This window comes from Colletotrichum paranaense (genome assembly GCF_030867605.1).
Source record: "Colletotrichum paranaense strain IMI 384185 chromosome Unknown Scaffold_13.1, whole genome shotgun sequence".
NCBI lineage: Eukaryota > Fungi > Ascomycota > Sordariomycetes > Glomerellales > Glomerellaceae > Colletotrichum > Colletotrichum paranaense.
The window spans coordinates 389,559-417,056 of NW_026848971.1; the positions used below are offsets into that span (position 1 = coordinate 389,559).

At 53.1% G+C, this 27,498-nt stretch overlaps 8 protein-coding genes across 8 annotated transcripts; 5 read left to right on the plus strand and 3 right to left on the minus strand.

The window, feature by feature from the left end:
* Positions 1-470: 470 nt before the first annotated feature.
* Positions 471-674, minus strand: CPAR01_13600 (uncharacterized protein; the record flags this gene model as incomplete). The annotated part of the gene is made up of 1 exon (XM_060497852.1): positions 471-674. A coding segment is annotated over one exon (204 nt), but the record flags the coding sequence as incomplete, so codon positions are not given.
* Positions 675-2,441: 1,767 nt separating this feature from the next.
* On the plus strand, positions 2,442-4,253 carry CPAR01_13601 (alkaline phosphatase; the record flags this gene model as incomplete). Its single annotated transcript, XM_060497853.1, has 2 exons — positions 2,442-3,600; positions 3,673-4,253. The coding sequence occupies 2 exons, from the start codon at positions 2,442-2,444 to the stop codon at positions 4,251-4,253; spliced, it is 1,740 nt and encodes a 579-aa protein (XP_060343321.1).
* A 3,488-nt stretch (positions 4,254-7,741) lies between these two features.
* On the minus strand, positions 7,742-8,365 carry CPAR01_13602 (uncharacterized protein; the record flags this gene model as incomplete). Its single annotated transcript, XM_060497854.1, has 1 exon — positions 7,742-8,365. One exon carries the CDS (start codon positions 8,363-8,365, stop codon positions 7,742-7,744), a length of 624 nt encoding a protein of 207 aa, XP_060343322.1.
* Positions 8,366-9,698: 1,333 nt separating this feature from the next.
* CPAR01_13603 (uncharacterized protein) lies at positions 9,699-10,186 on the plus strand (the record flags this gene model as incomplete). The annotated part of the gene is made up of 3 exons (XM_060497855.1): positions 9,699-9,812; positions 9,872-9,935; positions 9,990-10,186. The coding sequence occupies 3 exons, from the start codon at positions 9,699-9,701 to the stop codon at positions 10,184-10,186; spliced, it is 375 nt and encodes a 124-aa protein (XP_060343323.1).
* A 642-nt stretch (positions 10,187-10,828) lies between these two features.
* Positions 10,829-11,590, plus strand: CPAR01_13604 (ribosomal protein L34e; the record flags this gene model as incomplete). Its single annotated transcript, XM_060497856.1, has 3 exons — positions 10,829-10,866; positions 11,009-11,132; positions 11,402-11,590. 3 exons carry the CDS (start codon positions 10,829-10,831, stop codon positions 11,588-11,590), a joined length of 351 nt encoding a protein of 116 aa, XP_060343324.1.
* Positions 11,591-12,292: 702 nt separating this feature from the next.
* CPAR01_13605 (uncharacterized protein) lies at positions 12,293-13,035 on the plus strand (the record flags this gene model as incomplete). The annotated part of the gene is made up of 2 exons (XM_060497857.1): positions 12,293-12,749; positions 12,827-13,035. 2 exons carry the CDS (start codon positions 12,293-12,295, stop codon positions 13,033-13,035), a joined length of 666 nt encoding a protein of 221 aa, XP_060343325.1.
* A 1,320-nt stretch (positions 13,036-14,355) lies between these two features.
* Positions 14,356-16,278, plus strand: CPAR01_13606 (uncharacterized protein; the record flags this gene model as incomplete). Its single annotated transcript, XM_060497858.1, has 1 exon — positions 14,356-16,278. One exon carries the CDS (start codon positions 14,356-14,358, stop codon positions 16,276-16,278), a length of 1,923 nt encoding a protein of 640 aa, XP_060343326.1.
* A 3,974-nt stretch (positions 16,279-20,252) lies between these two features.
* CPAR01_13607 (uncharacterized protein) lies at positions 20,253-20,852 on the minus strand (the record flags this gene model as incomplete). The annotated part of the gene is made up of 1 exon (XM_060497859.1): positions 20,253-20,852. The coding sequence occupies one exon, from the start codon at positions 20,850-20,852 to the stop codon at positions 20,253-20,255; it is 600 nt and encodes a 199-aa protein (XP_060343327.1).
* Positions 20,853-27,498: the final 6,646 nt, after the last annotated feature.

The following is a 27,498-nucleotide window of genomic DNA, read 5'->3' on the forward strand; positions in this document are numbered from 1 at the left end:
GAACGTCCTTTTATGTATTTAAATCATGGGGCCTCGTGCGAAGTGAATCGGTGACGATATGTCAAAGTATACCTCAACACAGAGAAGTGAATGGTGAGGTAGACGAGATCAGAATCTCCTTTGTCAGACCTAACAGGAATACTCGAATTGCTGTGAATTGATCAGAAAATGGCTTGCTTCTCTATTTCCGGGTCAACTTCTACTCAGCGATAGTACATATAATGACCAGTATAGGAACCCGCTATGTTGTAGAATAGTAAGAAGTTGCAAGACCGGGCCACGGAAAAGTAGGTCCCAAGATCTCGTCGGTAATATAGAAGCTTGACAAAGAACCGTCTGATCTGTTCTTGAACTCCGACTCGTATATTTGCTTCGCTTGTATGACGAGAACGTTCCATAGTCGTTCACTCCGTGCCTCTAGGCCTCTGCTAGTCGTTTCGCTGTACGACCAGCCGTCTTATCGAGGTCATCTAGACTGAAGGCTTTGAAGTGGAAAATAGGCCGAGTGTCATCTGGCCCGGACACTCTGAAAGGAGTCTCAAAGAGCGCACTTCCCTGCCAAACAGCTGGTTTCCCCATACATTACAGCTCTTTGAAGATTCGATGGCACGAGGTATCAAAGAGAAGAATAAAATTGTGCTAACACTTGGAAACGGGTAGAAGGTAACTACACATAGTGATGGTAGCCGATGCCACCTTGACCACAACGTAACACCCCATCAACTACCAGAAGGCGTCAGCACCTCCGCAACCAGTCTTTCTCTAATTTACGTACTATCTCGAAGTTATTTATAGGCAGATATAAGGAAATTGCTGTTAAGTAAATAGGTAATTCATTATCACCCATCATAAGTGCTAAATATATATGTGCACCTTAACGCTATCTAGCAATTGTTATGATGTAGGTGGAACGCCAATAAAGATTCAACCTCCATTGTCGAAGGATAAGAGGGCGAGTGAGCTCATAAGAAACGTAGGAACTCAAGATGTAAGAGAATCTACTAAGCTCAGGTGGCTCCTCAATATATTTATTCGGATGCACTCCGTACTTACTAAGCTTTGTTACCGTATTCTTTACAAAAGGTTTGCGGCACACCGCAGATGACATGTCGCAAATAGAAGCCTGCCAGGTAGGTCATTCTCATCCTCAGCGTGGAGAGTAGCCTGGGTTGGAAGAGGGCTTCCGGCTTCATCTTCCGTACATCATCGCGTCATTTCAATGAAGAACAGAAATGAGCTTAACCATACTGTACAGTGGAAAGAAGGCATACGAAACACAACAGCATACTGCCTTCATGTCTCCAAACGACACTTACCGCCCTCGAGACAAGGTGAGAAAGATGATCGGAGACACCCGCAACAAGGTTCCATCGGGCCCAAAAGTTCAAACCACGAAAATGCCATGTGAATCAAACAAAAGCCCTTCGGCCTGTCCACCGAGATTTACGATCCAATGAGATGTGAACCATGACCAACGGCAGCTAGTTGATCCTAACCACGTTCGGTATTCCGAGCATGAGGAGGGGGGGAGTATAAGTGATATGAGTGTGTGTCCCCTAACCTTTCCCCGCAGATGCTCGCCCACATGATCCAGTCTAAGCCAACGACAAGCAGTCCAGCTGACAGCGCGGGCGAGATCCCTTGGAAGGCCTTGGAGGGAAGGCTTGTGTGAGGCTCAGCCCAGACCGCATCGCGGGACCAATCCCTTTACTCGCAAAAGTTATCCAATGTGTCTGTCCGACTCAGGCTTACCAGTATCTAAGGTTCAGTGGGTGAGATGGCACCTGTGACCACGGGATGACAAGGCGGGCGTGATGTCACAGCACATGCCCGGAATGGTGGGGTCCCCTGGGGGAGGAGCCACCCAACCAGTCACATCTCTCAAAGTTACTCCAAACGGTCCCCCAAAGCTCCAAATGAACGCGTCGGGATTGGTAGGATTGGTAGGAGACGGTGAAGCCCTGCAACGAAAGATTGAGACCGTGACCCATTTCCCAAAGTGGACGAGAGTCAGACACCACTGAAGCTATCCCCCAAGGTCATCAAGGTCGTCAAGGTTATCGACGGGGTGTTATCGTGCTGCAGGGCACGGAACTTGGAAGCGATAGTGGAGGGGCTGCCTGTCCTGGCTCGGTTCCGTCATTTGAAAAAGGATCCCAGCCCCCCGTCACTTACCTCAGGTACCTGACCTTATCAACCTGGGCAAGAGTCAGCTTCCAAACCATCCCAGCTTCACCTGCGACAGGAACTGAAGCGACGCGAAATCCCTTCCCTGCTTGCGTTTGCCACGCAATAGAGGACCTACACAGTAGAGACGTTTCCAAGATGGTAAGCACAAAACAGAACTTTATCCCAAACTCACATCTATCAAACAAAAGACACCCCGCGGTCGCAAAACCAACCACCTTGGAGCTTAAATCGCAAACTGGGGGTTAAACATCATGGCTAATACCGCAAACACGCAGTCTTCCGAACGGACGCCCCTGATTAACGACCGCCGCGAAGGCGACGACAGCGACGACTCCTCCCGGACGCCCCCAGGCCCTTCGCGCCTCCGCGAAATCGTCCTCTTCGCCTGGGCCCTCCTCGCCACGGCAGCGCTCATCGTCCTCGCAGTATGGACCCAGCACCGGAGCTCGACAAAGTTCCCCAGGCCCACTGAGGGCAAGCGCAACCTCATCTTCATGGTCTCGGACGGCATGGGCCCGGCCTCGCTCTCTCTGACGCGCAGCTTCCGCCAGCACGTCGAGGGCCTCCCTGAAGACGACGTCCTCACCCTCGACAGGCACTTCTGGGGCTCCTCCCGCACTCGCTCCTCAAACTCCCTCGTCACCGACAGCGCCGCCGGCGCCACCGCCTTCTCCTGCGGGAAAAAGAGCTACAACGGCGCAATCTCCGTCCTCCCCGACTACGAGCCCTGCGGCACCGTCCTCGAGGCCGCCAAGCGCGCCGGCTTCATGACCGGCCTCGTCGTCACCACCGACATCACGGACGCCACACCCGCCTGCTTCGCCAGCCACGTCCTCACCCGTGCCATGAACGACGACATCGCCCTCCAGGAGGTCGGCGACGGTCCCCTCGGCCGCGTCGTCGACATCATGCTCGGTGGTGGCCGCTGCCACTTCCTCCCCAACGGCACCGACGGCAGCTGCAGACTCGACAACACCGACGTCGTCAAGAAGGCCCAGGACGAGTTCGGCTGGACCTACGCTGGCGACCGCGCGGGCTTTGACGCCCTCGAGGGCGGCGAAAAGGTCTCGTTCCCCCAGCTCGGTCTTTTCGCCCACTACGATATCCCCTTTGAGATCGACCGCCGCAACATGAGCGACGTCTACCCGAGCCTGAGCGAGATGGCCGCTACGGCACTGCGCGCCCTCGAAAAGGCCACGGAGAACAGCGACAAGGGCTTCTTCCTCATGATCGAGGGCAGCAGGATCGACCACGCCGGCCACATCAACGACCCTGCCGCCCAGGTCCGGGAGGTCCTCGAGTACGACAAGGCTTTCAAACTCGTCTCCGACTTTGTCAAGGACAGCAAGACCGAGTCCCTCTTGGTGGCCACCAGCGATCACGAGACCGGTGGCCTCGCTACTGCTTTGCGTAAGTTTTCAATTCTTGTTTTCGTCCTCATCAAAAAGCATGTCTGCAGCCAGCTAACTACGTGATAAACAGAGGAGCCCGGACACCTCCCCGTCTACAACTGGTACCCCAAGGCCCTCGCAAAGGCCTCGGCCTCCGCCGAGCTTCTCTCCAAAAAGTTCCTGCAAAAAGTCGCCTCCACTAGCGGCAAGACCCTGAATAAGGAGGAGCTCAAGCAATGGGTCAACAAGGAGCTCGTCGTCCCCGGCCTCGGCATCGACAACGCCCACCCGGAGGAGCTCCAGGCCCTCGTCGACCACCCCGAGGTCTCGGTCCTGACCTTCGCCGCCATGATCAGCCTTCGCGCCCACGTCGGCTGGAGCACCCATGGCCACACGGCGCTTGACGTCAACGTCTACAGCACCGGCGGAGACGAGGCCCAGAAGATCCGCGGCAACGTTGAGAACACGGACGTGGGCAAGTTCCTCCGCGGGTACCTCAAGGTCGACGTCGACGCCATCACCGAGGAGTTGAAGGAGAAGATGAACAAGAAGCAGCTCGGCGCCACGAACCTCCAGCAGCAGCAGATGGCGGCCCTGGCTGAGGACCCCAGCACCTGGAGCCAACCCCAGGGCTTGGAGTACGCCCACCTGGTAAAGGCAGGAGCTGCATAAGTTGAGCTTTCTTAGCAGTGGGAGGTGGCAGACCAGAGTCATGAAGTAGAGGGGCAGGACATGGGGCATGTGGCATTACTGGAGTTAACGGAGGAATTGATTTTTTTTGAGCATAGGGGCATGATGTCCCCATTTGCTGGAACATGACCTAATCATAGCAACAAACGCGCGGCTATAGAGCAATGTATACATATCACATGAATCGAGATATTGAAGTCAATTGTTTGTTCGGGGCAACGTGTGTCCCTCACCGCAACCCGCAAGCACGGCGACATCCATACACGTCGCGAGCCATGGCCACAACATGGCTTAAACTCAACGGCGAATGCATGAGGGCACGATGGCGTCCCGTGCAAGACTTGTCAGCTCCAAAATTATCTACTACCCTGCATCATACTCTTCGGGTGCATTGCCCGGGGTCAAGTTCAGCCCTGTGAGGACGAGTGAACAAAGACTGATGGCCTGACTCCTACCACCGCACTCGGATCATTTGCGGCAGGTAGATTGCATGAGTGATGTTGTCTCGAAGCTCTTGATTCCCCTCTCTCACCTGAGCTGCGTGCATCCAGCCACCGGAGCATGATTGGAGGGGCCGCCGTTTCGGCGGTTGGCTCGCTCGTTCTGGGACATCAAAGAGACTCTGACAGCTTTGCAGCTAGCCGCAAAATTCCGTAAGGAAAATGGGAACTACGCGGAGGCGGCCATATTCGCCTAATTATGAAGATTTGGATATTTGATGTAATTTGTTGCTGGCGCAGTAAATGTGATGAACCATGCTTGCTTGGCCCTCGGTAGCACGATCTCATCAGCCTGGACCAGCCGCTCTCGTCCATTTGACTTGATCCCTGCCATCAAACTGGGAGGGGCTTTGCGTATGTTTGTTTGTCAATTGTACTAGCCGAATGCGAGATGCGAAGGTGGGAAGGGCCACGGCCGCCACGCCGCTGGCTGCTGTTGGTGGAGAGGAGGGTGAGGGAGAGAAGAGAGAAGACCGTTAGTTGTGGTGGGTTCCTGGGCATCCTGGGTACACGATCCATGGGTACCATTGTTTCCGGATCTCCACTGCATTGGCAAAGCAAGGGCCAGAGTTGAATGATACAGCCTTGATGCAGAGCCTCTTTTCTTCGGCCGTATGCCAGGTAGGCAAATGTCTGCCTGTGCGCGTGATGATGTATCGAAGTGCACGGCAGGTAATAGTGGAGCAAGAAAATCTAAAGCTCCGTAAGGTGGCATCCTACATCGAGTCTCGATTCCAAAAGATTTCGGAGTTTCCTCCTTGTTGCGGACGGAGGACTGCATTGAACGTCGCCTTGCCATGCAATTTGGCTCCGCCAGTCGTTGGCGATTTCAGCAGCTCCGCATTTCTTTGGCCGGCCTTACGGCCATTGTTATCGACAATGGGCGGGGATCGACGTGTTGTCGAATCCTGTTATTCGCAGCCAACCGACGTGCTGCCCACTGAAGGCCTACCTATGCCTGTCTGTGGCTGATCCAACCCAGCTGGCTTTCGAGGACAATGGCAAGTGGCTTGCAAACCCGTTTTCAAGATGGAACAAGAACACCCTTTCGTCAGCAAGACCCTGCTCGCCGGAAAATCTCTTATTTACAGCCCTGTCAAGTTTTTTTTCGACAAGCTTGCAGAGTCCGAGATAGCCCCTGTCGACGAGAAGGGAATGCGGCCTATGCTTAAACCGTGGTGCTGATAGCTGCCCCGATTGTTGCTGCAGTCAGTCGTTACGAATAAGCAATTAGAGATCAGTGACTGTCCTTGTGTGACCCAACCTCGTTCCCCCCTCATCCCGAGGCTATGGACGCACTATGCCTAGGGAGCAGGCATGGAAGGATTGGGTAGTAATCCATAAGTACTCGTGTCAGCACGTACCTTTAGACAATAAATAGACCCGTTAGCGGCCGTTCCCCGGAATGGGAATCCTATCGTTGTAAAATTCCATAGATGGACTGTGCGTCTTGACCAGTTTTGCTGAAGCCTAGGAGGAAATGATCATGGACCTTGGCGACAGGATGCAATCTGACGGCAAGTAAGGCGGCATCGCCAAAGTTGTCAGGCTGTGTAGCATGTGAGATGCATGTGCCAGCAAGCGCCCCGATCGATCTCAATTAAAGAAAGGTGGGTGGTTGTGGTCACTGTACTGAACAAATCTGCATGTAGCACTTTCGGACGAACGTTAGCCAAGATAGCCAACAGGCATGCCAATCCCTAGCTTGCCAATGTAATGCGTCGAAGCATTTTGCGTCCACAGGAAGCACATCTCCAAGGCGGAGACTCGTGATATGTAAGTTGGACCAGCCAGAGCAGTTTGGCCCGAGCAACGACATGGGGTCTTCTCCTTAGAAATCGTCAGGATCTGAGAGTAAGCCGAAGAGCGCGGGGAGCGGAGATTGATAGTGGGCGGAGAGCGATCCGCGGTCCGTCACTTCGCAGTGTTGCCTCGAGGGCCAAGGGTTGTAAAACGCATCTGGTGGCGTTTTCTGCCGGCCGGCGCGTAGGTCTTGATTAGGAACATTGTTTGCTTGCACCAAGAAAGGAAACCAACCGGAGCTTGTCATGGGTGTGTGTGGGATCTGGCCTCACAGTGTGTGCAATGCGGACGTGCGAAGTTGGATTCCGATGTGGGAGTTGATACTGTGTCCGCGGACTGGACTCCATTCCAGGGCGAGGCAGCTCGTATAAGTCGTCGAGATGCAGGTTCGAGATTCTGGGAGGAAACTTGGCAGAAGACTAAACAGCGTACATACGATTGTCGAGGCAAAAAATGTAAATGAAGTCAGTCTCGCTAGGTATTGACTTAAGGGCAGCGTCTGACAAGGTGCTCCTGTTACGTCATCCTTCGGCCTATTGTTTGCTCCTAAGAGGAAGGTGGTCCTGCATGCAATGAGGAAAGAGCGATGATCACGAAATGGAGCTTTACCATCCCGAATAACACTCCAACTGGAGCCATGTGTGTGCAAGGTAACGCTGAAATGCGATGATCCTATGAAACACCCAAAAGGGCAATGCTCACTATAGGTTTTGGACCTCATTGTCCGCCAAACGTGTCTGAACCGCAAAACAAAAAAGCCGCCCTCCCGTGATATCGCACAGTTTTCATGAGAAAAAGTACCCTCTCTCAGGGCCCTACTCCCAAACCTGCGACCGATGCCGCTCCTTCGCACTAGAACCATGGAAAAAACATGAAATTCAATGTGTCCGAAAACGCCCTGGTCCCCGTCCAACGCCGTGATAACATGATTTGTCCCGCCAAACCTGCCTTGGCTCGTCTCCTTATCCACAACCACTTTTTGCGAGAGGTGAGTATCGTGCATTTGTCGACGCGTGATCCTCTTTCCGATCCAGCGCATTTTCAGAGCGAACGCTAGTGACCGAGGATTCTTGTGATGCCGAGGCGTGGTCAGACATTAGACGTCCACACGAAGTCCTCGGATAAATCCGAAGCCTTGAAGCCCGACTCGTCAACCGGGTCACTCTCCTACATAACCGAAGATGATAGGAGTCGAGCATCGACATCGTCCATGGGCAGCTCCATGCTTCCACGCGCCTCCATGCCTTGCAACCGCGACTCCATATTCTGGAAACGAGGCTCGTAACCACCCGCGCGATTCTCGAGATTCTCTAGGCGCTTGTTCATCGTGTCAAGAGCTTGTTCGATACGACCGAAGCCTTGGTTCATGTCGTGATTGAGGCGATCAATCTTGTTGGTGAAAGAACGGATCGATTGGGCGAGAGGGGTGTTTTCCTGTCCGGGAGGGGCGGTCGCGATGCGAGGCTCGTGATTGTGACTGCCCTCCTGAACAGCAAAACGCCACTGGTTTCCGAGCTGGACCTCGCAGACGGCCTTTGCGCGCCACGGGCAGTCTACCTTGCGCGTCGATGGGTTACGCTTCTTAGCGGTGCTGCTGTACTTGACGCCGCCGCGGTCGCAAACCAAGTCGTAACGGGTAGGTTTGCCATCGCGGTAATTCGAGGCGCGCAGCTTGACCACTCCATATCCTTGGTCTTTTGCGACGCGCTGAACCGATGTTAAAAGGTCTTCAAAGGTCCGGAAGATGCCCTCGGGCGGTGGTAAGAGCGCAGGCGGAGGCGCATTCGACATGACGACGGAGGAGTCCAGCTTGGCGGTTGTGAAGGGTAAGTGGGGGAATGAAATCGGTGGTCGACGGATCCGGGGGAGTAGCGGACGCGTCAGAAAGTAGAAATGGGGGGGCAGAGAAATGAAGATGAAGATGAGTTCAGTGCGACAGCTTTTTGTTGGCGATGATATCCGTACTTCTTTGGGTGAATGGCTCTCCTCAGAAGGGCTGCAGCTAAGTTATCTGGTGACGGAACGGCAGGAAACACGGAGAGGTTGGAGTCAGAGAATTCCAATCCGCACGGTCTGAACTAGGTTGGCAGTTAATCCGCTCTCCGGCTAACCTTTTTAGCGAGGGTCAGCATCCAGGATCCAGCTGCAAGCCGCCCTAGTGTCCAGGGCTTGGCATTCACGCTGCACGTACCTCAGGTAGGATATCCAGCGTTTGTATTGAGTATCCGAGAGAGTAAAAGGGATGCTTGCTGGCAATGCACACAATCTTTTCTTGCTGGGTTGACGGTGATGGATCATGTGGGGGAATGAGAATGGCTGGAGGTAAAGGACATGCTCTTTTATGTATTCCGCTTCTTTTCTCTTTTCTTCCAGAGATTGATTGCCTGGCCGGGAAGCAAGCTGCACCTTCCGCCTCGGACTCGACATACAGGTTCACGTGACCAATCAACGGCCAGGTTGAGTGAACGTCCGGGAATGGTAAGGAACCTGGTACGCCTGGCGAGGTGTCCTGGCCCCCAGGTGCGTTGCACCGTGATAGGTAGGCGAGATGTACTGGCCCTGCGGGAATAGTGGGGACAGGTACTCCAGAGAATAACGCACCAACCACCTTGACGCACTGCTGGGAAAGTCTGCTGGGACCCGATTCTGGCCCTGGCCCATGCTTCCAGGTTCCATGGATGCGCTGCACCTGCGCCGCGTACTAGACGTTGAAGACATCACCCCAATCAATACACACAGTATCTCCGGCCTGCTTCCCGTACTCCTTTTTGTACCCCGACCAGCACCACTCATGACAGTGTGAGTGGAACGTTTGCCTTACAGACTGTGCCATTTGAGGTGTTCGCAAACACAAATCCAGCACTTGCCTTTCTTGGGCCACCTTTCGGCCGTGATTGCGCGTTGCGCCTCGAGCCCTCACTCGGCACTCACCCATCCAACCTCGCCGGTCTGGTCGTTGAAACGCCTCGGTCCGTCAATTCGACTCTCCGTATTCGATTCCCGACCCAAATATACCACACCGCCTACCCGCTAGTCTGCCGACCAATTCGACCCTTCCCTTCTTTCGTTCTCCTGCGCCATGGTCTGATAGACCCCTGCGCTTCCCCGACCAACTTACACTACCATGGCAAACAACGGCTCAGCTATCAAGAGTGAGCCTGGTGCTCCAGGCTCTGAGGCGTGGGATGAGGAACGTCTTGAACATGCTCTAGACGAGCTCAAGCTCTTGCATGTCAAGGTTTGTTGCCCCTTAGCGCAGGTTGATACCTCAGATCGCAACACTGACCTCTTGCAAAGCTTCGCGGCTTACGAACGACGATACCTCGAATGATGGAACCTTTGTCCGTCAAACAACCAAGTCGTACGTCTGGAGCCTATCATCACATGTTTCGTTCACTGACGTTATGTTATCCAGCTCAGATCACGTTCCAAGCGTATATGGAGTCGGTGGCTGCGGCCAAGAAAGAAGTGCAAGACTTTCAGGACTTGAGAAAGAGCGAGAAGATCACGAATATTATGGAACATGCCGCACAACGCCGTAAAGAGGAGCCTAATGGCATCAAAGCATGGCGTACGACAGACCACCCTGACTGGACAACGACAGACTCATAGCGCTGTCTTTCATCTTCAGGTAGATATATCAGCAATTTTGGCGTTACGGCGATTATTACGCGGGAAGCGGATTGATTTTGGGTACATCATGGCTTGATGGTGCATATATGAGCAGATACTTGGGGACCAGGGCTTTAGTGGCCGATTGCAAACAAGCTGAAGGGTATATTCACGAAAGTGATGGAGAGAACGCAATGAGAATTTCAGTTGAATGTGAAATGCGATAACACAAGGCTAGTCGATATCTTGCCTATGAAGCAAAGAATCACCAGTGAGGCTGGCTTGGCTGGATTCTGGACTCAAATCAAGCTCAGGAAATTACTGCTGCCGTTTGGCACTTTAGTTGGCAGGCTGCGGGTCACATTCCACCTCTCCATCCAATTGGCCGTCAACAGTGACTGTCAATGATTTCTGGTACAAAAATTGTTAGCGTGCCTGGCACGTGAGTTGGGCTCAGTCCGGGGCTTTCCAGCTGGCAGCAGCCACATGTGGCTTGCCACCCACCGCCCCCGCCTCATTGGTCGCCTAAGCGGGCTCTATCTCGTCTTTCCACCCACACAAAATTTCGAGAAAGCACGAAAATCCGCTCGCGATCCTCGACTCTCAACTAACCAACCCGCAGCCCGCAGCAAATCAGTCACAATGGCCGGAAACCGTGTCCAGTACCGCCGCCGTAACGGGTGAGTGATTCTTCCTAGAGATATCGCATACGATCAATTCAACGACCGAACGACGTTATTCTTTCCCCGTGATCGCGAAAAAAAATGTTACATGGTGGATAGATTGGGAAAAGAGGCTGACTTGGAAAATTTCCGTGTGCAGCTACAACACCTCCTCCAACCTCACCCGCATCGTCAAGACCCCGGGTGGTGAGCTGAGAATCCTTCACATCAAGAAGCGCGGTACTGCCCCCAAGTGCGGTGACTGCGGTGTCAAGCTCCCTGGCGTAAGTTCGAACCCTACACCGAAGCCGAAACGAACGATCCGAGAAGCCATCTGAGAGAGTGCGGAACTGCGGGATGTTGTTCGGTCATGGTCATGGATGTCCTTGGAGAGGGGCACACCTTGTCTCGAGGGGTCACACCGAGGCTGGTTGGGAATAAGGACGCATGACTCCTGAGGAACCGGCGCTCCCAGATGGCAACGACGAACTTTTGGCTTCGACTCGGAGTGTACCAGAGCCAAGCAGACGGCATGCTAACATGACCGCGATAGGTCCCCGCCCTCCGCCCCCGCGAGTACTCCCAGATCTCCAAGCCCAAGAAGACCGTCCAGCGCGCGTACGGTGGCTCGAGATGCGGTAACTGCGTCCGTGACCGTATCGTCCGTGCCTTCCTCATTGAGGAGCAGAAGATCGTCAAGAAGGTTCTCAAGGAGCAGAGCCAGAGCGAGAAGAAGAAATAAACCCGACGCATCTCTTCTTGGTCACGTCAAACACAACACTGGCAGGAATGGGAATAAGGGGTTGGTTCATTGCTTCGGTGTTCATTAGGGCAAAAACAGCATGATACAAAGGATCGTCGGGCCACGAGGCGGATTGAAACGGTTCTTCTTGCCGACGCTGTCGTTAGGGCACTGTTAGGCCTCGATACCTGAATGAAAACGGAAATCGAGCCCTTCAACAACACAATTCTTATTGGTCATGTGGGATTCCCGTTCGTTTTTCTGTGACGGACGACAACTCCGCGGTGTCTGGTCGTGGCGCCCAAAAAAAGTGGTTTACTCCCGAGATCTGGATTATGACAGCGAAATTGAACTTTTCTCGCCTTTACGGATGACAACTGTGTTTGAGAAGCAAAATCCATGTTCATGGCCACATCGATTAGCAGTCGTTCGCTACCTATTATGGTGGCGCTCGTTTTGCGTTTCCCTAGTTAATACTGTTCGTGCTTGAGGTAGTCAAACATCCCACCTAACCCAGTAATCATGACGTTCAAGACACTGAGGCATTGCACCCCGGGAAAAAAAAAGTCCCAGCTTTCCAGCTTTTCCAAATACAACCACACTCCGACTCAACAAGCTTGCACGAATTTTGATTGATTTCAGCCCTCGAGCTACCCTAGCTAGTAAACTTCCAGCCTTCAAAGGAGGCACGCAAACGACTCGATGAACACCTCTGCGACAACCCGCGCCCTCCGCGCATTTGCGCGCGCTCAGCGCACCGTCCCCCGATCCGTCCCTCGAGCTTCGTCGATATTACTTCTACCCTCTGCCGCTGCCGCACAGCCATTATGCATGTGCCGTCAATTCCATGCGACCCCATTCAGATCAAAGAATGAGAAGCCCAAAGATTACCAGGGAGCGACCGACTTCAGCGAGATGGACGTACTGGCCAACACGCCGATCCCCTCGACCTCGATCGACGCCTGCGTATGGGACGGCTTCCACCTGAACAGCGGTGTCAAGATCATGGACGGCGATGCGGCGCTGCTCATCGGCGGCGAGGCATTCGAGTGGAGGCCCTGGGAGGCGAGGGGGTCCAAGAACCTGATCAACGCCAAGGGCCAGTTCGAGCTGCCCGCGGAAGCATTCGGGCTCCTCGATCTGGTCTGGCCAAGGCCTGGTGCGCATTTTTCCCGCGCTCTACTCTTCTCTTCTATTTCGAGGGTAGTCTAGTTTACTAATGATGCTTCTTTACAGATCTTCTCATCATCGGTGTTGGTCCCAAGATTGTGCCCCTTAGCCCGGCGACGAGGAAGCACCTAAGTTCGCTCGGCATCCGTGTCGAGGTGTTGGATACGAGAAATGCCGCCTCCCAGTTCAACCTTCTTGCTACGGAGCGAGGCGTCGACGTCGTTGCGGGCGCGATGATTCCCATCGGATGGAAAGAGGGTAAGGGAGCTGTATGAAGTGCAGGCGGTGTCTTGGAAAACCTTCAATCCGATTCATGATGAGTCGAACTTGGAAGGCACACATTTCGTCACCCAGACTGGAGTCATTCACATGGCAGCCTCATAGCGATTCACGGCGATTCATAGGCCGCCATGGGTGTGACAGTGATGCCAGTTTGTCCCGCCCATGGCAAAATCTCGATTGATTCAACCGGGAGACCATCTGTATTTTCTTTTGGCCCCGCCATAGGTCCCACCTCTTGGTCATGACTGCAAGAGCTGTACTATCACAACCCATCAATGCTCATACGGAAATACTCCGCGACCAACATTGAAAACTTTGCTCACTAGAGGGCTACTCGTAATACATAGAATACTAGTTACCTAAATGCAATGTACAATACCCAGGGTTCAACTTCATCTGATACGTAATCAGCCTTGCAGCACCGTGGACCCTGGACAATCCAAGTGTAGAAAGTCAATACAATTGGCCAGAAAAATCTAGATGCAATAAACCAATGACAGTGTTTTCCCGGGCCCAGGTGGAGGAGAGATGACGAACTGTTGGCTGAAAATGAGCAGTGACATAAAATTGCCAAAAAGGCAAAGGTTTGCCGTGCCCGCCGAATGCACCTGCGGCCTGTCCCACCTTACCTGTCTATCGAGGCGGCTCATCGCTACCTACGCTACCGTACTCACCAGCGCGCGTCTCTCTCACTCATACCTTATCTCCCCTCCACTCATTCCGCTCTCACTCACTCCGACTCGAACCCCAGTGACAGATCTTGCCTTACGAACGGCCTGTTCCGACCACGTTTTCGCCTGCGTCTCGATCAGTCGATCTCTCACGAAAGACACCTGCCCCGCGTGCGCGTGTCTCTCACAATTTGAGGAAATCAAAAAAAAGAAGCATCCGCCTTTGTTACTCCTGCAGTGCTTCTGGGCCTCGCGCCCAGCAGCACCAGGTGCAACAGACCAGAAGTCAACGAGGGGACCGCTTTCCCGCCTCAAACTTGGTTGACTCACATTCCCGGCCCAGTGTCACCGACCACGGTCGCCGCTAATCTCGTCGCTCCTTTTTCTCTTTCTTGTTATTCTGTCTGAACACGGCGTACTCACAAGATCAACGCTCCCGCGTCCCGACCAACAAAAAAAGACCCGGCACTTTCTTATAGCGCACTACGTTCAGAGATACCCGCGCATTATCCGGTCTACATTACCCACCACATATCAAGTTATTGAACTTGAAATCATTATATTCACCAAACTATACTAGCGGTATTACTTCCCGTTACGCGCCCGAATCCCGGCATATCAGAACCCCCCTCTGTGTTCAATATGTCGGATCGACAACAGGGCGCCGGCTGGCTAAGCTTCGCCAACCCTCATGACCCTGGAGCCACCGATCCGACCTTGCTGAAGGAGAACTCGGAGAGCCGCTCGTACACCACGGAGCGCTATACCTATTCTGGCATCAGGACATTCTACAAACGACACCTCCAAGCAGACCAGCTGCCCAACCCACCACTGCCCCTGCTGGTCTGTATCCACGGCCTGGGAGGATCAGTGGCTCAGTTTCATCCGTTGCTGACTAGTCTGGTTCATATATCATCTTGCCTGGCCATCGACTTGCCCGGCTGCGGCCGCTCAGAGTTCACCCAGCAAGCATGGGACGCCTATACTCCGGAAGCGCTGTGTGAGCTGCTGGAGGTTATCATCGATGAGTATCGTCAGAAGGAGCCCGACCGCAGCGTCGTACTCATCGGCCACAGTATGGGGACTACCATGTGCGCGCAGCTGGCGAGTCGCAATGCGCCGCACAAGACGGACCTTCGCAAGTACGTTGTCGGACTGGTCGCCATCTGTCCCGTAGCCGGCCCACCCACAGAAGACAAGACGACGCTGTTTCGAAGGCTACTTTGGGTACCCGGCTGGATCTTTGACTTGTGGAGGGCTTACGATCGGTGGGGAGGCCCGCAAAGTGCCAGCGTCAGTCGATTCGTCGGCCCTGGTGCTGATCTCGAGCTTCGCAAGCTCCAGGATCGCTTCAACAACCAAAGCAGGACGCCCGTCTGGCGCAGAATGGCCTGGGGATCGCTTCCAAACTATGAAGATGGAGTTGCGAAGGGCGGCGTACCTGGCAAGGACGTGTGGGCCGGCATTGATGTTCCGGTCTATCTTGTTGGCGGAAAAGAGGATAAGCTCACGAAGCCTGAGGAGGTGGACAAGATCAGGGACTATCTCTCAGGCAAGGCGCCTCTATCACCCGAGACTGGGTCGGACGACGGGCATGGAACCATTGTCGACGCGGCGGCACCAGTCAACACATCAAAGATTCCGATGGACCACGGGCCCGAGAGTATAGATGATATTCGAGACGAGGACTTCCATCGAGATCGTAAAGTCAACGAAGATGCCGACAACGCTCTCGAAGATCCGTCGACACCGCAAGAGTCGCCGGCAAACGTCCCGCCTCAGCCCCGGCATCCTACCAAGGTCGTCAGGTCTATCATTATGCCTGCACCTGCCAATCACGCGCTTCTATTCATGCCTGCTACAGTCAGAATTCTGGCTGGTCTCATCTCCGACTTCCTTGCCAATCATGTCACTGGTCGTCTATCCCTCGGCTGGCAACTACAGTATCTCTCACGGGAAGGCAAGTGGGATGTGAAGAACCTGGCCAAGTGGAAGGGCGTTACCCCGGTCTCGCACCCAATCGGTCCAGCAGGCAGCCCGCCAGTCTTCAGAGCGATGAAGACTCTGCGAGAAGCAGACGACACGCACTGTCCCGCCGAGTTTGTCAAGAACTGGGGAGGAATCATCAAGGATGTGATTGACATCAGTCACGACAAGCCGGTGTACGACCCACGGACCATGGAAAAGGGCGGCGTACGATATCACAAGTTTGCGACGGTCTCAAAGATCCCGCCGAAGGACTCGGAGGTGGCTCACTTCATTGCCCTCGTGGACAAGTTGCGAGAGCAGCAGAAGGCGAGGGCCGAGGAGGAGAAGTGGGCCGAAGTGGACGGTCAGACGCAGGTCATTGGCGTCCACTGCCACTACGGCTTCAACCGCACTGGCTACTTTATCGTGTGTTATTTGGTCGACCGGTGTGGGATGTCGGTCAAGGACGCAATCGAGACGTTCAAGGAGGCGAGGCCTAATGGGATTCGCCACCAACACTTTAGAGACCGGCTATATCTGCGGTACTCGGGACTGCAGGAGGAGGAGGCTGTGGAGCAGCAGCAGAATAGTTCATGAGATTCTCCCGCTTCAACATGAGGATTTCGTGGGTATAGGGGGAGTGAAAGGGGTTCAACTGGCAGCGTCACTGATTAATGATAAATATACTTTTTCAGCCTCGCGGTTGGCAGCATAATGAAGTTTCCTATACTCTGAGAATTCCAAGGGCTAGGCTGAGAGTATCTTGGCTGAGAAGCCTAAGCTTACCATCTGTAGTGTTACTTGAGTAACGATGACTCTTCATTTTAGGCAGTTGATCTTTTTGATCTCATTCCTCAACACCAGAGACAGATGTAGGAGGCGACTCTTGGAGGTGTTTCACACAATATGATCTTGTCTGATTGCAATAAATTCGCAGACGAGCCTTTCTAGTAAGCTATTTGGCTGGATACCCTCGAGAACTCGTCATGCGCACATCGGTTCACATACCGAGCTCGGACAGAATTATTTTCGACTTCAAACGTGATTCTTCTCGTTTTTTGCATCTAGACTGCGGCCCTCGGGGATAACATCAACAGCCGACGCCTTCTGCGTGCGGCGACAGGATAGCCATCGCCGGCAAGATATCCCACAAGCCGGAGGCGGACTGGGACATCTTCTCAAGATTATTGAATTGAAGGGAGCGCTGGGTATCAGCTCATACATAGGCTATTCGGGCAAGACACCTCGCCCTCGAATGATCAAGCATCCAAAGGTCTCGCCTACCTCAACGCCACCCCTATCAGTCCATAACCTCCCCCATCATTCGATACTCACTTCTCACAAGACCTTCCAAAACTTCAAAAGAATCAAATTATCCATACATCTCTATCACCGACACATTTCTCATCACCAGCAAAAGAGAATACTGATCAGTGGGAGGCTTGAACTCCCGGCCTTGGCATTTACGCAACATTTCTTGGTGAAATATTAGTACCACGCTCTAACCAACTGAGCTAACCGACCCCATCCTGAAGCGGATTTGATTGTTGGATGTGTGATGCCGTGTGGATTTTGCCCTAAGTCAGGGAGGGCCACGATGATGGGGGGCCCTCGGAGGGGCGGGTCGCGGGGCTCTTCGGAGGGTTCGGTGGGACCTCCGGCGCTGACGGATGGGTCGGTGACGACGTTTCTTCGTGTATCGAAGATGCGGAGAGGGGTTTGCGAGTGGTTGAAGGCTGCAGGAGTTGTGAGAAAGTGGAATCTGATGGAGAGTGTGTTTGGGTTCTGATCTCGACGCTCTTTTCGTCTCTTCTGCTGCAGACCTGATATGTGTAGCATGGACATCATAAATGACGACTTGGAATTGCTTGGTATAGAAAGTATGGTAGAGAATTCAATGATCACTTGAGTGTGTGCAGGAACAGTTCATAATCTCATCAGAAGAAAGTTATTATAATTGTTGACACCAAGCCTTGGGCGCTTTTCTTGATATATTCAAAGCCTCACACGGCGACATGTTTCGTGATATATGAAGACCAGAAATAGTGCTTTGGATGTGCTGAGATTGTATGCAGTCTAGTAAGAATTATATGTAGTGTAGTAACAGAGACGCTTCCCCTTTCCAAAGGCGGCATTGCAACAGGCTTTCCCCTTCGCATGGAGGGTTTACTTGGTATTAGGGTGAAAGGCTTAACACTTGTGGCAGTCTGATGATCAAATCAGGCGGGCTCTTTCATATGTATCTGGGACGAGCATGTTTCCCTAATCCGTGCCAAAGTAACAGTCAACTCGATAGCTTGCGCATCCGGTGTAATATGTTACCAGACGACTACATACTTCAAAGTCTACAGTCAAACCTTGCTATTGACCAGAGACTAGAGTCTCGTGTATATGAAATAGGGTAGAATGATGTTAACAGCCGTGACTGCTGTATATGTGGCCAATTACTTGTCGCTGGGACTAGACATAGATTGCCTCGTCAGCTCATTTGAAGATTCAGTGCTGTCCCCTGAAGGTTGAGTGCCAAATACGATGTGTGCGCACTGCAGCCATGGCCGATTCATGGCCCGGCGCGTGAGTGAGTGGGAGATTGGAGCACTGCTCTCTGGGTGACTTGTAGGTAATACCATCAAGAGCCTAAACACTATCCACGCTGTAGGTGGTCCTTCTGAATCCATCCTTCCGCGTGTTTTCAGCCCGGCATACTGGAGGCATCGGGCTGATAAAGACCAGTATTTCTGTCAAAGATGCCGTGTAACACATGAGATATCTGGAAAGGAAGGCTGTTGCATCCCTCGGTTTAGATCTAGACAGAACTCCGTTGATACCGAAGTTGATTGGATGGATGTAGTCTCCTGTCATACGAGAAGTCATTCTGACATACCATTCTTCGAACAAAAGTTTTCAGCAGAGGCCTCCATGTTCGTACGATAGCAACCCCTAATTTCATAGAGGTCATAGACTGTTCTTTCCATGTCGTCGTCTCAACTGATCCCTCTGCTCGCACTGACAGAGAATGCGAAGGCCGTAAACACATATTCTTGTCGTGATATCCTAATCCTGTTCCAGCGGGCTCAAGTTGGCTTTTCTTCGCCCTCCGCACGTATGAGAAGATGATACGAAAGCAGGGTAAACCGACTTCAGTACCACATCAACCATTTGGATAAATCACGTCTTGACGGGAAGGGGTTTGGAATCCACTACTTCGATACGAATTGGCGATTGCACTCACGGATTGAATATGAAGAGAAATACCAAAATCGCCAATAGCCACGTCTAAATGCCTTCTGAACTGCGAGACTCCTTCTTCAGATGTAACCACGATGAATACGAGATGAGTACTTTGCAAGATCACGGATGGGAAACTTTGGTCTCTGCGCTGTACTCTACTTAGCTTTGTATATGCCCCTTTTCTTCAAGAAGCACAACTGTAAGTGATGTTACACTCTCTAAGGTCATTGGTGAAATCGAGACTCTCTTTCTATCTTGTGAGTCTCCTTGATCATACCAAGGTATTCGTGGTCTTTCGTGTAGTCGCGCCGAACAGTTGGAAAGTGGTGCTCGTACATGACCTTATAGCGGCTTCACAGCTCCGAAGAAACAAATAGGTGAGCTCGTAACCAAATGGATAGATGGATCACAACAAGTCAGGGGAACCTGAGAAACCCTCCCTCTCTCTCCGTAACCACTGAGTCTTCTTGTACATCATATCCTCCAGGGAAGTGAATATGTCTCCTTCCAGGCGCTCAACACGAATACATTCACGCACGGCAGACAATCTCCATTCACATCATCAGGCCCCGTCTACTCCAGGTTTTTTTGGCCCCCTTCTAAAGCTTCTAGGTCCATAAGCCAACGCCGTCGAAAATTTCATGCTCGACATCGCACGCCGTCGAAACCAAGAGTAAATTCTCCGCAAGCGCATGAAAGATCAAGATCACCGGCGCGCCGCGATTCTAAACTACGGGGAGAAATGGTAGCTTCCACAGCGGAGGACGTTACTGGCGGCGCGGCCTTGGATAGCTTCGCGATCTCAAAATGACGGACATTTGAACGGCTCGCTCAACGGATCTGTCTCCTAGACGCCACCTACCATTCTTCCCTCCCCTCCATCGCTCCCTTCACCGAATCACCTCTCTCGGAGCAAGCAACCAAACCCACACAAATCCAAACAAACATCAAGTTTGTCTCTACGAACCACGAACCGGCTCGCGCACCCACGTGGAGATCAAGAACGGCGGACAGGAGGCGGCCTCCCGGGAGCCAAAATCGACATGAGATGCCGCGGGACGAAGAGAATGATCGGATCTTCATCCACGTAGTTCGGTCATCCTTCGTGTTGATCTCTCCAGGCACATAACCTCACTCATTGGACATCTCGGCGAGCCCGTTTTTCAAACTCTGTTTTTAGGAATTATTCCTGCCCCTACATCCTCGCAGGTTAAACCCAGATGAGAAGCTGAACTGCATAGCCTGGACATTGCAGTCACCAATCGTGACATGCACGCAGGCTTCACATCACAATCACATTCCCACGCATCCACAACGAACACACCAGATCTACGAAACCTTCATCCTTCTTTGCCCTGTGATCCAATTCTGCAAAGCTTTGATTTGACTCTCTCTCGTGCTTCGTAACCTTTGTCGCCCACAGGACCAAGCCAAGCCCCCCCCTTTATCACGCAAGTCAGAAGACCGACGAACCGCCGCTCAGGCAATTCTCGTGAAAAGAAATAACACGCCGTCACACGGGCATGTAATGAGCAGGGCACCGGACAAGGGGGTCCAGGGTCAACACCCTCTCTCTTTCTCAATACGAACATATTTCTTCGAAAAGGCGCACGAATGAGCGGGTGATTGGGCAATCTCGGAATATCATCTCCTATCCTCTGAGCATCCAGCACACGGCCAAGTCCCGAGTCCAGGCCCAGGCCTCCCAATTCAGGAAAGCAACTCATCGTACGAAAGTCTCTCTTTGCATCGAAAACTTGCTTTCGTGCTTCGCGTCTGTAATGTGACGAGATCCCAACAGTCCAAACAAGGGCAACCTCCAGCGGATCCTGCATTTCTGCTACTGCTGCCTCCTTCACTCCGTACATACCATCCAGCCATCTAGCCATCCATCCATCCACCCACCAGCCAGCCCCCTTGCGCGTCGTCGTCAACCCCATCGTGAAATGAAAAAAAAAACCCAAAATCAGATGATCAAACCTGGCATGTACGCTCCGTCAAGCAGCCGCCGCTGACTGCCGCTTCCCTCCTTGGAACGAAAAAGTAACACGGCCTATGCCATGCAAGCGCACGAGCAAAAGCGAAGAAGACAAGACAGGTCAGCCTTCTCCGAATCCTTCCTGCTTGCCCGTCTACCCCAGTCATCACATCACACACATCCCATCACGGGCATCAAGGGAAGGCCCATCTGACAAACACTCAGACCAAACGCCCCCCAGCACCAACGCCAACACCAGCACCAGCCAGCCCCCAAAGGCCCGCAGGCTGCGGGAACAGCAAAGACCCTCAAGACCGGACCGCGGCAGCTACTTTCTTGGGCAAGAGACAAGACCAGGCCGGGCTCCTGCATGGCATCAGCACCAACACCAGCGCCAGCACCAAGACAAGAGCACTGTTCATCGTCAAGTCCAGTCCAGTCGGGTGGCCGGGGCTGGGAATGGGAGGGGGAGCACGATAAACCCTCAACGTTTAGTTCGGTGGCTGACCTATCTTGAACTTGGCTAAGCTACGTGGTCTACCTCCCGTGGGTAGAGACCACCAAACGGCCACGACACGTCCACGTCCCCGTTGGACACGCGCCGAGAACTGACCCTCTCTCTCACTCACTCTGTGCTCTCTCGCGTTTCCGTGATGTTCCAACGAAGACAGCTTCATCCTTTATCCGTCACTCGCTTCAAATCCTTCGTCAGGAAAACACACAAATCGCACACCCCCTTTCACTAGTTCCTTTCCCCCGTCCACCTGTTCCCTCATCTTTCTGGGCTAATCTTGGTTCACTCACGGCCCTCAAGCCAACAAGAATCACAAGATACCAGATGACAAGCCCGCAGAAAAGGTCGAGCGCGAAAGCTCAGAAAAAAAAAAAAAGGAGCGCAGAAGTGTCATAGCACATAGCACACCCCCGGGAACCAGCAAGACCGGCGGACAAGAGGCGGGACAGAACGCGCGAGAGAGAGAGAAACAAGACGAGTCCCTCGGACAGTGAACTAGCTTGGTACACCACTGCGTGCGGGCGTGGGATCTTCTCACTCTCTCATTCTCACTCTCACATCCGTCTCGTCTGTCGCGCATGAGGCCCAACGCGCGTCATGTCCCATCAGCTCGCTCGCTGATTCACCAATTCGTGTCGCGAGAAAGAGGCAAGCCAAGCCGTGTATCGTGTCTATGGAGACCAGAGACTGGAGATATGATGTCGCGACACTTTTGCCTTTCCCCCTACTGTATAGTTAGCGGTAGTAGTCTCCTTTTCCCCTACTTGCCACGCCCACGCCCCCCCTCCTTCTTCGTTTCGTTCTTCCGGGGCCCTCTCGTTCACACTTGTCTCCATCGTGGGTTCCTCATTTTGTTTCTCCGCCAGTCTTACCGCATGACGCCGCCGGTTGATCATAGGGAAAGGAGAAGAGCTGGCTGGTGTACGAAATACGCACTCCCTAGGCCTTGCTGCTCTTGCCGTCCTCCCACCCCTCATACCGGGGGCTAATCAAGTGCTGCTCCTCTTCTTTCTCACCTGCCGGTATCCCTCTTTCCCCAACCATACATCATACAGGTATCGACAGCCAAACAAGATGGAGGAGAGTAATCCACACGCCCTGGATTTGGCATGGTCTAAACCAGAGAGGGTAAACTAGTCCCATAGAGACAGCGAGAAAAAGAGAGAGAGAAAGAAGACGGCAATGCGTAGAGAAACCCTAAATTTCTCAAATCGACGCCGTCTCGAAGACCAAGAAGGCGCCCGCTAAGGCGATGTTGCGCCATTTGGCCAACAAGAGAAACAGGAGCAGCAACAAGGCAAGCCCTCAAAAGATTCCACGCTACAATCGTCCGCTAGACACGTCTCCCATATCAAATCAATGACACTAGAAGGGGTGGGAAAGGGAAGTAGACGATCCCATCACAAGTAAGGAAGAAGAGTAAGAAGAACAACGCCTGACCGAGGGGTGTATCTTGCGTGCTGCTTGCCCATGTGGGAAAAAGCCCACGCCGGAAAGACGCCCGACATCCAGCGCCAACGCCAATATCAGCACCAAGACCAAGACCAGCACCAGCACCAGCACCAACACCAGTCATCGGCTGACGGCGTGAGCGTTGGAGGGGGAAAAAAGGGGACCCGGGGGAATAGGAATATGCCAGCCAGCCATCAAAGGAAGGAAACCAAGATGGCCTTCTTTTTGGGACGAGACCGGGGGGGAACAAAGTACGTTGGTTTCTGTTGAGCACGTTCCGAGGGCGACATATGGCACCGGCCGTTTGGCCTTTTCGTCGACCGGACCTGTCGTCCTATGCCTATGGCGTTTAACCCGGGGTACCTGTCACGGAGTCGACTCCGGGAAAGACGGCCGCCAAACTACGGCGTTTACAAAAGTGACAATGGCCAGCCTACTCCGTACCAATTACTACACAATTGATAGTGTCCAGACCGGAGAAGCGGGAGGAGGCGGATGAGGGACCGGATGACCTAACGACCGATGATGAATGAATTGTATCCGTAATACGTAGAACAATTTGTCATTGCTCCTCGGTCTTCACCCCCTGAACAGTCCAACTGAGAAAGACTTTCGAGGAGGCTTGCAAACAAACGCCCGCCAAGTTACGCAATGCGCCCTTTCTCTTCCTCCGCTTCAAACTTCATCCACTTGCGGCTGGGCTTTCCCCCCCGCCTCCCGCGACTGGTATTGATTCCAAAGAGTACCAATTTGATACGAACGTGCGCCATGTCACGAGGAAGGGGTGGGGAGGGAACGGGTAGTACGGTATTATTCCTAGGTCAGGTACCGTACAAGGCAAAAGGTAAGGCAAGGCAAGGCAAGGCAAGGCAAGGCCAAGCCAGGCAAATCTTACCCTTTGAGAAACAGTCCCACCCCTTCTCTTTGATCTCTGATCTCTTTCTCCAATTCGAGATTTACACAGCACAGCTCTCCGAGTCGTCGCATCCGATACGCCCTATGCAAGCGTAGGTATCAGATGAGGGAATTGCACGGAGCAAAGAGAAAAAGGCAGATATGGAGACCTGAGAAAGCAACGAATCAAAGAGAGATCAGCGCTCTTTCCGCACTGCCACCGGGTGTCCTCGGATGGCGTCGAGGAATAAAAGATCTTCGAACCTAGCGCGGCGGGGAAAGGGGAGGCGGGGGCCAAAAACGTATGTAGTGGTAGGTAGGTAGCAATCCGTAGCCCAGAAGATAGGCCGCGAGAGGAAGGATGGGAGGTAGCAGGGAGCAGGGGGAGGACGAGGACGAGGACGAGGAGGGAGCAGTGCATCCGTAGAGCTGTGTTGCGTAGAGGGGGGCCAAGATGGGAACCCTGCCCTTGGATAGCCCGTCCATTCTCTCTCACTCTCTCTTCGTTGACCCTCCATCGCTCCCGCCGCCGTCTCTCATCCGCCGCCCTACCGAAAGAACAGACCACAAGGAAATCAAGACCCGGAACTTGGAAGAGCCTCCTGGACGCTTGTCTAGATGGAAACGACGTGGATCCCCACTAGACTGGAGATGCAGCAATACGGGCTGGCACGAATCATTGAATGTACGCCACTACATGCGACGTTGGGGGAAATTTGCTTGGGGATTTTCGGGTTAATTACCCAAGATCCCGTGTATTAGGCCGAGAAGGGGAAGAAGGCAGCGCCACGGAAGAGAAAGAGAGGAGAGGACGGATACCTACTTGGGTACTCGGAGGGGTGTGCGAGTGGGAGAGAGGGAGAGAGAGTGTGTGTATCTGGGTCTACCATAGGACAGCCTGGGTCTGGACAATCTCGATACCTACCTCCAATCCACACTCTCACTTGGGAGGTGTGGTGGGCTCTGCCAGTCTGCCAGAGGCCGTGTGCCTGAGAAGGCAGGGTTTGTCACGTCTCGTTGGTTTTATTGCATTGACAGAGTGGCTTGTCTCCTGTCCGCTGTCGCCGCGTTTGGATGAACGAATGTGCCGTCTCGAAACAGACATGGATGGGTTTCTGCGGGGAGAACAGACATTAAGGGAGGGTAGGAGGAGGAGTAGGAGGAGGAGGAGTAGGAGGAGGAGGAGGAGCAGGGCCAGGAGGGTACGGTGTGTGTTACGATATCCTGAAAAGACGAGACCTAAGGATGGCTTTCTCCTCGAGTCATTTGACTGAGGAGATCCTGCAGGCTGCTTATGCTGTTGAGGAGGACTCTACCGTGGTTGCGGATAGAGACGCTCCCTCCACATGAGATGTTTGAGAAAGTGGGCTGGGGGGAAAAGGCGGAACAAAGAGAATGGCTCCTGAGGCGCAGAAGGAATAGTGACAGACGCCAGTCTATGGTTGGGGGCCGTAGGTCCATAGCTCTCTCTCCATCTTTCATCTCCATCTTTCTCCGGTGTCACTCTCTTTCTGAATGAGCTCGGGCTGCCCGCTGGAGAGGGGAGTGCAGCAAAGGAGGAGAAGGGAAGGGGGCATTGGCAAGGGTGAGGACGAGGGTGAGGGGGGTGGTTTGGAGACGATCAAGCGTCCGTATGGGCGTGGGATCTAACAAGTTGGTTGTTATTGTGATAGCTCCTCATGTGCCTGTGTAAATGTGCCCAGCTCTTCGTCCAAAGGGCATGGTTACGGACGTTGTCGAGTACGGTGAAAGGGAGGGAGCGCCACGGGTGAGAAAGTTTATTTCGGCGTGATGTCTTGGAGATGTCATCGTGATTGGACACATTGCCGGCAGGGGAGATGAAGGTCCTGCGCGGTCTGAGACCTCTCTTGTGGGTAGATTACGCATACGTATGAGACTCGTTTTTGGGTGCCTGTATCCGTAGGGATGAGTGAAAACATCGTGGTCTCGGTATCCGGAGAATACCTGTCATGCCCACGCATGCCATGCTCGATTCGTATTCATCCTTGCGTTTGTGCTTCTCTTGTCTCATGATGAGGTATTGTTGCATTCAAGCCCAGGCAGGGCTCAAATTTTCTTGAACCATTGACTGGCGCGCCAAAATCGCGCTTCTAGATGTCTAGACCCGATTAGGCATGATGGCAAGTCTGGGTGTGAGATTGTAGTGTACGTAAGTATGGCTAGAGTGAGCCTGCAAGCACGCACCGCGGCGGCTTTTGGTGAGCGGGAGAGCATCAGCTAGCCTGCCGTAGGTCGTAATGGCGAGAAACAGAGCGAGCCGTCAACCGACGCTGAAGAATCGCTAGCTGAATAGAGGCCGTGTCGACGTGTGTGGCGCGCTCTGGGCCCAAACTCTGTCGGGGACCTTTGACATCCAGTCTCAAGATATGCTCGGTGTCCGTATCTTTGCAAGGAAAGGAAAGCCTGTAACTTGGTAAATGGATACAAACTTGCGGACAGGGAGCAGGGAGTCGGGACACCAATTCCAATTTCAGTACCAGATGGAACCCCGAGTCGATGTGCCCGTTTGATTCTACTCTTCACTGCCATTGCCCATATGTCCTGACATTGAGACGATGAACAATGCTCGTAGCTCACCAGATGTCTCGCGACAGGAGGCTGAGTTTTGAGGCTTGCGTCATCTTCTCATCTCTCAAAGGGGAAAGCGGAGTCGTGAGCCATGTAAAACCCGTCTCGTTCGGTTGAGTTTTGCTTGACCTGCATAAGGTACGCGGCATGGAAGCTTCCCCCGTTTTCCCCAGAGGGAATACCACAACCGCAGTCTCGGGACACCGTGGTGCGCCTTTTTTCTTTTCTTTTTTTTTTGTGTGCCTCGAGCTTCTGCCATAATCCGATGTTTACAGTTTCAAGACTTCTTCCCCAAAAGAAGTACGGCTTCAAGACAGAAGCAAAGGCCCCAAAGGGAGTGTCCGTCTTACATTCAAGGCTTAGCCCCAGCCAGGTACGGAGTATTCGTACCTACCTACAGGTTACCCGGTGCCGCCGTCCCAAGTGAAAGGGTGGACTATTGCCGCACCATGTTACCTCCCATTTGGCGTTATTCTTTGTGCAACTTGGTTGCGTGCGATAGCTCGGAGAAAAGCAAGGCTCCCCAATCGAATTCGCGTACGACCCGAGGCCAGGTGCTTGGGGCTTGGAGACCGGCGAGACAGCAGTAATAAACAACGTGGTGTCCTGGTCGACGGATGATGTTCACAAGGATCGACGTAGCCCCGGTCGCGCGAGGCCCACCCGGGAATATGCAACCCAAAACCCCTTTTTCAACGACATTCAAGCGCGAGTCGTGCGATTCGATATCATCACCGCCGCTATTTGAATAGGCGGAAACCGCGCATTAGGTCCGGATTTTGCACAAGAATATCCGTATCCGTACGTTCCATCTGTGAAGACTATCTCAATCGGCTTGTCGATGTAACCTTGGGGCTCCATTGAAGGGAATCGTTTGGACTATTCTGCTCCGGTATGGGTCCTACGCTGCTGAATATTGCTTGTCCATTGGCAACGCAGCAAAGCTGTGCCAGTTGCTTCTACAAGCGCAGGCAGAAGCTGGACGATAGTAGCGGGCGCTGAGGCGAATCATCAGATGCGGGCTTACATCGGCTGCAGCTTCTGATGCAAGTCAAACCTACTTGTAATTAATAGCACATGGCATAACGGCCATTAGATAAAGCTAGAAATCTCCTAGGTCTTTCGAGGCCTCGAGTCCAAGAAGCAACTCCCCATTCAT